Raw genomic sequence first — 11,948 nt, 5'->3', positions numbered from 1 at the left:
TAATATACTTTTACATATTCTGAGTTATGTTATTGCCGCCGTCTAGTTATTGTTATGCTTGTTAAGTGGACCATCTTGTCACTGAACTCCTTTTCCCACAAATTAAGCTGGCTCTCTTCCACTGTCCACCTTCCTGGTGCTTAGATGACCTCCGTTTTTCCATAAAGTCTTGCAGGTTGTTTATAAATCAACAATTCTTCCATAAAACAACTGTTTTGCAGATGAAAGCAATTGTATTCTGAGTACAGAGCATACACACTGTTGTGCTGTTGTCCTAGATCATATTGATTGAGTGACAGTCCCTTGCGGTGAGTGTTTAACAGGTCATATGCTAAAAGATTGGGTCTGGGGGAAAACCTGGGGTCCCTTGAAAGTTCACAGTGTTGACACAGTTCTGCGCTTTCATATATCTGTCGGACCCCGTCGACCGGCACTGGACGCGCTCTTCCTGAGACAGATGGTGCCCCTCACCCTGCATTAAGTGCCCTCTCCACTGAAACATACTCTGTGGTCATCATATTTCCCACATTGTAGTTTTCCTGTCTTTCTCCTCTTCTCTCCTTCTCCTGGGATTCGTAGGAAGTAGTTATGACCCTGAGTTTCTGGGTGAGCAGCAAGAAACGACATGTAAGCTCCCCACCCCCCATTTTTTGTCATTTGGAACGGAGGAGTGGAATATGAAGCAGAGAGCAGGGAGGGAATATTATTGGTTGGGAAAGAGAAAGAGGGAGAAATGTATCGTATACAGAAGCCAAATATGGAGATATCGCCTTGGAAGGTGCGGCGGAGTTGCCGTGGATGTTGCGGCCGATGGACCGCCATGTCCCCAGGTCCCATTGGCTGGGTGACTTGCATGTCATGGTCTGGCCTCCGTCCTCCACTCCCCAGCATGCCCTCTCAGCCTTTCCAAGACAGTCATGTGTCCTTTCATTATACGGAAATGGCAGTGTTGTACCTTTGCTGGTCACTGGGGCTGTACCCTCAAGGATCTGCCAGTTGTACCCTTAGCTGTAGGTGATTGTACTTTTTAAGGTACAGCAATGAACTCTGAGGAACATCTCCCAGGTACAAACAACATTAATGTACCCCGGACGGTATAAAAATGTTCCTGAGAGTCCATTTCTGTACGTTAAAAGGTACAGATACTTACAGCCCAGGGTACAATTGGCAGACTCTTGAGGGTACAACTCCAGTGACAAGCAAAGGTAGAAATTGGTACCCTCTTTTCTGAGAATGTACAGACCTTTGTCTTGTCTGTGTTCCATTCTGAATCTTCCGTTCCCAGGGCTGTTCCGGGAGCTTCTAAGGAAAAGAGGAATGTGAAGGGAGAGGGCATAGTGGGTAACATGTGCTTGTGGTCCAAGGACGAAGCAGAAGACGGATGAGTTTTGAAATCGCATGAATTGCCAGTGATGTGTGTTTATCGCATCGTCAGCATGATCATATTCTTTCACATATGCAGAATATTTAAGCAGGACTGTCAGATGATTCTCTTCCAAAGTGCAGTTGCATGTCTTGGTCATTTTGTGTTGATGAATAATTATATTTGTATGGGACTCAAATATTGTTGAGAAATCGTCTTGAGCTGTGTTTGTGCACAAGGAGAAACTATTTTGCAGTTGTTTAGTTCTCTGGGCGTGCTTCTTTTTGAATTACTTCCTGTTCCACTGAGGTTGTCTCTGGAGTCAAAACATTTTCTCTCCCTTGTCTTCACTCCTCTCACTTCCCTCCCTCCCCCCCTTGGTTGAATTGAAATTAATTCCCCTTTTTCCAACTCCAGTTGAGCTTCATTCTTTTCAGCCTTCCTGTGCTGGGCCTTTCCACAGAGCTTAAAGGTCATGCTGGCTCAGGTATAGCTCTGTGGGCAGCTGCTCTAATATGTGGTATCCTGGATACCGCATCATCATTCTCCTCCTTGGCGTAATGCCTGTGTTTTTCTCCATCTGGGCACGGAAGTTGGACTTCCGTACATTTTTCTCCAGGCTGCGTTCTTCCGATCCCAAATTTTGCCACTGTGCATATTTCTCTTCTTTTCTTAGCACCACACTCTTCATAATTCCCCCATCTGTGTCTTTTCAGCCTCTATTTAGATCAGTCTCCCAACCCACTCCTCAGGGACCCACGGACAGTCCATGTTTTGCTCCCTCCCAGCTCCCTACCAGGCAAAAACGTGGGCTACCTGTGGATCTCCGATGCTGATTTAGATCATTTTCCTGCCGTCTTCTCCACGCCTCTCACTCGTTGACCATAGTGCTCCCAGACCCTCTCCTCTCCTCCTCCTCAGCCAGCCAGGCCCCGTTTTCACGCTCTCCTCTTCGCAGTCACACTCCTTTTGTTCTCTGCTTACTGCAGTCAGACATTTGTGCGAGCGCAGATTTGTTTACATCATCCCTGAGTACTACACGCAAACATCCTGTTTATGAGCTCACAGGCTTGCTGGCTTGTCCGCCACTGATGGCGCATTTCTGAGTGAAGCGCGGCCAGCAGTTTGTACACCCCCCCACCCCCGCTGATGTGCGGCGGTCGCAAACATGCACAGATGTTAGCGTGTGGCTTTATACGCAAAGCAATATGCATGGCCATGTGTTTACATGCAGACCCCGACTGACCGATACCACAGGGACACACAAGTGCATTTCCCTTTTGATATTTCCATAGATATGATGCACTAATGTAACGCAGGATTGCCTTTAAACTGATTTAAAAAAAAAAAAAAAAAAGAAGTTGTGTCAGATTTATTGCATTCCTCCTCTGGAGTAACATGACTCACTCTGTCGCATTTTCCCATGTGCTCCTCGGAGTGGGCATGTCTGGTCAAGTCGCTGTTTACCTTCCAAGTTGCACTATCTTGCCAAACATGTAGCTGCGCCTTCACAGTGGGGTGAGAATTCCCAAGGCGAAAGGAGGATGAAGGTGTTGGAGCATGCCTGCACCCCAATGCAAGATCCTGAAATTAGCCCCAACACCTCAAAGCAAGAGGCCGCCATTAGCACCAGCGGCCCAACACCAGAGGCCGCCATTAACACCAGCGGCCCAACACCTCAAAGCAAGAGGCCGCCATTAACACCAGCGGCCCAACACCCCAACACCAGAGGCCACCATTAACACCAACACCCCAACACCAGAGACCGCCATTAACACCAGCGGCCACCATTAGCACCAGCGGCCCAACACCCCAACGCAAGAGGCCGCCATTAACACCAGCGGCCCAACACCCCAACACCAGAGGCCACCATTAACACCAACACCCCAACGCAAGAGGCCGCCATTAACACCAGCGGCCACCATTAGCACCAGCGGCCCAACACCCCAACGCAAGAGGCCGCCATTAACACCAGCGGCCACCATTAGCACCAGCGGCCCAACACCCCAACACCAGAGGCCGCCATTAACACCAACACCCCAACACCAGAGGCCCAACACCTCAAAGCAAGAGGCCGCCATTAACACCAGCGGCCCAACACCCCAACACCAGAGGCCACCATTAACACCAACACCCCAACACCAGAGGCCACCATTAACACCAACACCCCAACACCAGAGGCCGCCATTAACACCAACACCCCAACACCAGAGACCGCCATTAACACCAGCGGCCACCATTAGCACCAGCGGCCCAACACCCCAACGCAAGAGGCCGCCATTAACACCAGCGGCCACCATTAGCACCAGCGGCCCAACACCCCAACGCAAGAGGCCGCCATTAACACCAGCGGCCACCATTAGCACCAGCGGCCCAACACCCCAACGCAAGAGGCCGCCATTAACACCAGCGCGCTTCTCTCTTTAAGACTCTTTCCTTGGCTGTCCTTAGTTCACACTCCTGCACTGCTCACCCCCTGGTCCTTCTTTCATTTATTGCATTATCACGTTAGCAGATGATATTATCCAGGCTGATGTGCACAGCCTGCTCTTAATTTAATTTCTATTTATCTCTGGCATGCAGCTAAATATTTACTGGAGTGATTAAGGTTGGGGATAAATATTCTGGGATCTTTTGGTCAGTTTGCTAACCAACACATGCTGGCCTGATAATTGTATTAAACATTTAAAAATATATAATGATGAGCACCACATGTGCTGGGACCCTTGACACTGTTAACCACCCCCCACCCCCCACACCTGGAAGCTTTGGGGGAGACTGAACCGCTTCCTGGGAGCTGGTCTGTCCCGGCAAATGTACCTAGATATTGCTTTTAGTGTAAACAAAAAGGATGGCCGGCTCGAAGTGGGACTCTGTAGCCATTTCTTTTCGTCTCCGTGTGTTTAGGAAAAGGCCACGTGAACTTTAATGGATGCTTGTCAGCTCTGCCGTTCAGATTTTCAGCCCCATATGCTCCCCATCACTCCCAGTCCACTTCTTGAGGAGGAATGAGTAGGCGGAGATGGTCAGGAAGAAACCAAGAGAGTGTCATTCTTCTGAAAGGCTGGATGATGTGGCAAGGGCATATCCAAATACAATTGTTGGGCCCTTGAGCGAGGCCCTTAACCCTCAATTGTTCCAAGGACTGTCTGACTCTCTCACAATCGCACTTTGCCTTGTGTAAAAGCATCTGCTAGATAAATGTAATGTAATGTAATGTAATGTAATGTACTGCCATTGTTATGCTCCAGAGGGAGAGTGTGTCTGGCTGTGCAGCAGGGAATGTAACTGCGGCAGAGTGGCCTTAGGCTAGGTGCCAACGCCCCAGGAGGCTGAACGGGGGGGGGGGGGTCACGGGCGTCCATGGTTAGCGGCGGGACAGCAGAGTCCGGGCATATCATACTTGGAGGCAGCAGCTCTAAACAGTGTCACCTGTTTCTAATACAGCCAGTTCCCAGGCTATCAGGAGCTGGAACAGGAAGCATAAGGACCAGCAATGACAGTCGCCAGTATCACTCCGAAATGAAGCTTTTGAATGAAGCCGAAATTCGTTAGTTTTCCCATAATCCATCTTGCTGCTCTGTGAGACACACAGACGAGAATGGAACTTGAGGTCGGAGCTCAGTCAGCTGTTTTCGTCCCAGCATTTCTTGAACAATTTCTTTTTTGGTAGTTAAGGGTTTTGCACAAGGTGATATGATCACTCTCCCAGCCATGGGATTTGAACCAGCGACCTTCCGAACACAGAATCACACAGCACTGTAACTGCATTCCTCATCTGTTCAGGTATCGCAGCCTTGTGCTCTGTGTACCTCTTGCTATGCTTAGAGGGTGTTCTGAACTCTCATCAGGTTGTTATCCAGTTGTCTCTCAGTTACTCTGCCATACAGTCCATTCGATTTCATGGCCTGTTCTATAGAAAAACACGTTTGTCCAAAGCCCATGATAAAATGTGACTAACGAGTGCTTTTTCAAATAAGTATGTGCAGAATGGAGTTTCTGAATAGTACCCCCCTTCCTCCACCTCTCTGCCAGCTTCTCCAGACGACCCGTGGCCCCCCCCGGGGAGCCCCACTGCCGGTGGTGTCAGGAGCCCGTCTTAATTATGGTGCTCCAGGCCTCGACGCTCAGACGGCTGCTCTCAGTGGCAGAAATCCTCGCGTTGTGATGAAGGATTCAGAGATGAGCTGATGAATATCCCACTGATTAGGATCAAATGACGCTGTCGTGGTGTGCCTCTCATTAGGCCCCGGGGGGGGGGGTGAGCCGTGGTCCTGGACACCTCCCATCTTAAAACTAGTCACGGTGTGAATGAGGAGTGTTATGTTTCGATGGAAGTGATTCACAATAGTAGGTCAAAAATGGCCTTTGATTGTTATAGATGCAAACTACATGCAAAAACCTTGGTAAATGTTTCAGCAAGACCATTGTGTCCTCCTGTCACCTCTGCCCACTTCCCATACCATCATCGCTTCATTACGGTCGTGCTTTGGAGAACGGAAAATATTTGCAGCTTTGTTTCTAGATGTTCTGACGAACTCTGCGTTTAATTCAGGCAAGCATTTGTCTGAAGAATGTTTGACTGATAGGCGCTCAGGATGGGTTCAGACGCTGCGAGATCGCGTGTAGTGCGGCGCCGACGTTATGAAAGCGTGGTGTTCATGTGGGAAGCACCGTTTCATCTGGGTTTTGATTTGAAAATCAGTGTCCACAGACCACATCCTGGGAAGGAACGCGGCAGACACATTGCACACATTTGGCCATGTCCAGCTTTCCGGGGGTCTGAGAGGAGCTCACCTTGCTTGCTGAGAGGCCTTTTGGTCCTTTTCTATGTTCCAGTCACAGGGTCCGGCTTTCGGGTCCTGTCTCCCAGGTCGTGGGTCCGGCTTTTGGGTCCTGTCTCCCAGGTCGTGGGTCTGGCTTTTGGGTCCTGTCTCCCAGGTTCTGGGTCCGGCTTTTGGGTCCTACCTCCCAGCTTTCATTGCACAGCCCTGTTTCTGTTCATACCAATAGTAAGATGTTCTGATAGCACTGTACAGTGCATTCTGGGGATCCAGTGTCGTTCATTCTTTGAATTCGTTGCTGCAGCTTCTCTGTTTACCACTTTACGCCCTGTCTGTAGTTCTTCGGTCAGTAACCTTTGCTCTTTATGTGTCTGTCATTTTTTCCTGTTCACCCAGCACAGTGTTTCCTGAATAAATCAAACATTAGTGTGTTTGGAGGTATGATCATATTGCCTCTGGGGATTTCAGGAGTTGGCCAGCTCTTGTGTTACCAGTGGTTGCTTTAGGTGTGTGTGTGTGTGTGTGTGTGTGTGTGTGTGTGTGTGTGTGTGTGTGGGTATTTACTACATCATGGGAACCAAATGTCCCTGCAAAGTAGTAAAACCTGCTACCTTCTAGTTTGACAGGACATTTCTCAGGTCCCCACAAATAAATAAATAAAATAAATAAATAATAAATACATAAAATAAAATTTGAATATCACTTGAATAATAAATCTCAATTTTTACAAAATACCAAAGCATCCAAAAACCTTGCATTTTGTTTAGTTACTTATAGTTAAAGTTAGGTTTGGGAAGGGTTAGGGTTAGGGTTAGGATTAGGTTATCATTGTTAATATCTGAGTAATGCTCATAGAAATAAATGGAGAGTCATCACAAAGATAGGAATATATGAACTGTTCCTGTATGTGTGAGGACGTGAGCCTTAGCGCCCCCTGTTGTAACGCCTTGCATGTAACACCTTGTATGTGTGAGGACGTGAGCCTTAGCGCCCCCTGTTGTAACACCTTGTATGTGTGAGGACGTGAGCCTTAGCGCCCCCTGTTGTAACGCCTTGCATGTAACACCTTGTATGTGTGAGGACGTGAGCCTTAGCGCCCCCTGTTGTAACGCCTTGTGTGTAACACCTTGTATGTGTGAGGACGTGAGCCTTAGCGCCCCCTGTTGTAACGCCTTGTGTGTAACACCTTGTATGTGTGAGGACGTGAGCCTTAGCGCCCCCTGTTGTAACGCCTTGTGTGTAACACCTTGTATGTGTGAGGACGTGCGCCTTAGCGCCCCCTGTTGTAACGCCTTGTGTGCAACACCTTGTATGTGTGAGGACGCGCGCCTTAGCGCCCCCTGTTGTAACGCCTTGTGTGTAACACCTTGTGTGTGTGAGGACGTGAGCCTTAGCGCCCCCTGTTGTAACGCCTTGTGTGTAACACCTTGTGTGTGTGTGAGGACGTGAGCCTTAGCGCCCCCTGTTGTAACGCCTTGTGTGTAACACCTTGTATGTGTGAGGACGTGAGCCTTAGCGCCCCCTGTTGTAACGCCTTGTGTGTAACACCTTGTGTGTGTGAGGACGTGAGCCTTAGCGCCCCCTGTTGTAACACCTTGTGTGTAACACCTTGTGTGTGTGAGGACGTGAGCCTTAGCGCCCCCTGTTGTAACGCCTTGTGTGTAACACCTTGTGTGTGTGAGGACGTGCGCCTTAGCGCCCCCTGTTGTAACGCCTTGTGTGTAACACCTTGTGTGTGTGAGGACGTGCGCCTTAGCGCCCCCTGTTGTAACGCCTTGTATGTAACACCTTGTGTGTGTGAGGACGTGCGCCTTAGCGCCCCCTGTTGTAACGCCTTGCCTATTGCTTTCCAGGAGCTGAACAGCACGACTCTAGTGACCCTGAAAGTGGATCCCAATGGCTTCTTCCTCTACTGGATGGCCGCCAACATGGTCAGTGCTGGTCATTGTCCCCGGCTGTCCCTGTCCCCGGCTGTCCCTGTCTTCGGCTCCTCTCCTCCTCCCTATGTCTCTCTCACTCCAGGCTGTGTTCAGCTTGTTTAATCTGTCCTTCCCCTCTTACACTTTCTTTTCCTAATCAGTCTTTTCATTTTCTGCCTCTCTCTATCTCTCTCTCTTGCTCTCTCTTTCTTTCCCCTCTATCCTGCCCCCCCACCACCAATTAGTCAGGCAGGGCCGTCATGTGAAGCCTCATGAATCGAATCAAATTTCAGGCCCTGAAATTAAATCAGCTCTTCTGTCACCCTCCCCCTGTACCTCCCTGCCTATAAGCTGCTCCCCCTCCCCTCCTCTAGCCCTCCCCCCCCCCTTCCCCAGTATCTTTTTTTCTTTTTTGTCTTATATATATTTGCCCTAACAGCTTGTGTGGTATGCTCACTGTTAAATGATGGTGTGCATTAGCCGTGTGGTGGGGGGACAATTTTTCAGTGGCGTTTGATGTCATTGTGTCGGTGTGTGTAGGTGTGTGTGTCTGGGGGGGAAGGGGGGGGCTCTATTAGCACACTAGGCCACTCAGTGCCTGAGGAAAGGCAATGACACTGTTTTGTGTTGCCAGATAGCAGAACCCTTTGCGGAGTTTATAGTAAAGAGGACATCTCTCTAGTAACCACAATTTTTTTCTATTACAGATAAAGATTCTAAAATTATATTTAGTATTGCTATTATTGTATTTCTCATTACTTTCGTTTTACTGCTCCCTGTCAATGACTTTTATATATATATAAAAAGCATGTTGGAGGTCATTAGAGGTCAGTCGCCTGTAAATTCTTCTCTGTCTCTCTCCCATGTTTCTCTCTCTGCCGCAGCATCCCCACGCATCTTCAAACTGCCCATTTATTATGTCCAATCCGCCGTGTGCCCATTATGTCAGAACACAGTGACTGTGGGTAACTCAGGCCTGCACTGCAGATATTAATTACACAGGTTTATCTGTGCCTGATCGCGGGGGCAAAATGCTGTAGGTGCGTAAAAGAATGGAAGAGGTCAGTTAAAACATGAACCAAAAATAAATCCAAAGGTTATGGCATCAGCATAATTGTTTGAAGTTGAATCAAAAGCGAGGAAGCTTTATAGGAGGGAAATATCTGAGTAGGTTTCCGGAGCCAACCACAAAGACTGGGAGCACCTTTTGTCTGGAAAGGAAGGCACACCTATGCTGTGTTGTTTACTGCGGCCCAGTGACAGGGTGTAACCATACAGGTCACTCAAGCTCTGATTCACACAAGTGAGCCTCCATGACTGAGGGGGGCGCTGTCCCTGTCACTCTCGATACGGTGTAGTAGCACTGTTGGTGAAGCGCAGTGTCCAGTCAGCATTAATCACTTTCTGGCAGTACTGCGTTTGTTTAATGAGGGGAAGTTGGTTTGATTTGATAGATCTGCTATGTGGTGACGAGAAGAGGCGTGTCAAATCAAATGAGCCTATTGGCTTGGTATCATTCACTACATATTCATGAGGGATTAATAATCCAAGTCCGTGCACAAGCCACGTCACAGAACAGCCAATGAATCCGTAAGTGCTTTGGCGTTTTGTGGAAAACAGTACGGAACTCCTGGTCATGAGAAATGTACTGATGTGAAAATCATGATCATGTGATTCCCCCCCCCGAGACAGAGTATAATTCTATAACCCCCCCCAGGGCCCTGTTTATGTCGAGTACTGTCCAGTGCCCTCCCCCTTTCCGCCCCTTTCAGGCTCTGCATCTGCATCGAGCCAGCTGGTTATCATCAGCTGAAAGTAGCCTGTAAACTGAGGGATGGCACTTCCTCTCACTGCTCTTCATCTCTCTCTCTCTCTCTCTCTCTCTCATACACACACCCACACACACACACTCACACACTTTTTCCCGCCCATGTTTCCCCTCACTTTCTGTGACTTAGCGTGGGAAAGTGAGCAGGAAATCGTTCAGACAAGCTACAACCTCCTGGAGCTGAAGGAGCTTCTCTCCTTTCTGTTTTACCTCCTCTGCTCTCGTTCTTCAGCTTCTCTTCTCTTCCTCTGTCTCCTTCCCTCCTGTCCTTCCATTTCTTCGCTTGTCTTTCTTTTTGTGCCTTCGCCGTTCCGGTGAACCGAGGTACTTCTCGATGAACGTGACCCGAACCTGCCTCCACTTCCCAGAATGCCCGGCGCCTCTCCGCACAGACCCTGCCGCTTCAGGCTAGGCCTGGCTGAAAGGAGGAAGAGGCCCAAACACGTGGGCTCCTAGCCGGAGGGGGGGTATGGGGCCTCTGTGGCAGGCAGCGGTTACATAGTGCTGAGTATGTCAGCACTGCTCCCCCACGAAAGGTCCTGCATCCCTACTCCCATGACAAATGCATGCTCAGAAAAGGCTACTGAGACAATGAGAGAGGGAAGTGAGAAACGAGAGAGAAAAGAAAAAGAAAGTGGGTAAGAAGCAAGGCTGTATGGCTGTCTGTTTGCCCCACTGCCTTCCCCGATAGCAGCTGCCCCTCTGACGTAGCACTGCACCAATCCCATCACTGTCTTTCACTGCTCTTGGTTATATTGGTAATTAACAACACAAGCATATTAATCTGCTCCTCATGAACAGACACACTCATAATCACACACACACACACGCACGCGCACACAAGCACTCACACACACACACACACGCGCACACAAGCACTCACACACAGTCACACTTGACACATGCCAGAGGGGAAGTGACTGTGCTGCTTGATAATGTAACAGTTTCCTCTATCCGTCTCAGACATTTTCCTGGCATTTCACTGTCACCCCTCACACACACACACAGGCACACGCGTGCACAGGTACACACACACACACACACCACATGTGTGTCCACATATTCATATTTTTGTGGGGACATTTCTATGAGCACAACACTAAACTCTAATCTGATCCCATAATGTAATAAGGAGATACAAAGAAACACTGAACCTGCCTGTTCTTACTCGTGCATTTTTGTGTGCCCACACCTACACCCCTAACCCACACCTACACCCCTTACCCACACCTACACCCCTAACCCACACCTGCACCCCTAACCCACACCTACACCCCTAACCCACACCTGCACCCCTAACCCACACCTACACCCCTAACCCACACCTACACCCCTTACCGACACCTACACCCCTAACCCACACCTGCACCCCTAACCCACACCTACACCCCTTACCCACACCTACACCCCTAACCCACACCTGCACCCCTTACCCACACCTACACCCCTTACCGACACCTACACCCCTAACCCACACCTGCACCCCTTACCCACACCTACACCCCTAACCCACACCTACACCCCTTACCGACACCTACACCCCTAACCCACACCTGCACCCCTTACCCACACCTACACCCCTAACCCACACCTGCACCCCTTACCCACACCTGCACCCCTAACCCACACCTGCACCCCTTACCCACACCTACACCCCTAACCCACACCTGCACCCCTTACCCACACCTGCACCCCTTACCGACACCTACACCCCTAACCCACACCTACACCCCTAACCCACACCTGCACCCCTTACCCACACCTACACCCCTTACCCACACCTACACCCCTAACCCACACCTGCACCCCTTACCCACACCTACACCCCTTACCCACACCTGCACCCCTTACCCACACCTACACCCCTTACCCACACCTACACCCCTAACCCACACCTGCACCCCTTACCCACACCTACACCCCTTACCGACACCTACACCCCTAACCCACACCTGCACCCCTTACCCACACCTACACCCCTAACCCACACCTACACCCCTTACCGACACCTACACCCCTAACCCACACCTGCACCCCTTACCCACACCTACACC

The 11,948-nt window shown here is 49.7% G+C and overlaps 1 protein-coding gene across 1 annotated transcript in view; it reads left to right on the top strand.

The window, feature by feature from the left end:
- plcb3 (phospholipase C, beta 3 (phosphatidylinositol-specific)) overlaps positions 1-11,948 on the top strand; it is a 38,961-nt gene that overhangs the window by 1,792 nt on the left and 25,221 nt on the right. The window contains exon 2 of the mRNA XM_072717425.1: positions 8,001-8,078. Within this exon, the coding sequence (XP_072573526.1) occupies positions 8,001-8,078 (78 nt within the window). The remainder of the gene's footprint in view (positions 1-8,000; positions 8,079-11,948) is intronic.

The sequence above is a fragment of the Paramormyrops kingsleyae genome, chromosome 10, assembly GCF_048594095.1.
Source record: "Paramormyrops kingsleyae isolate MSU_618 chromosome 10, PKINGS_0.4, whole genome shotgun sequence".
Lineage (NCBI taxonomy): Eukaryota > Metazoa > Chordata > Actinopteri > Osteoglossiformes > Mormyridae > Paramormyrops > Paramormyrops kingsleyae.
The sequence above is the reverse complement of the archived record's forward strand: the minus strand, read 5'-3'. Positions and strand labels throughout refer to the sequence as shown.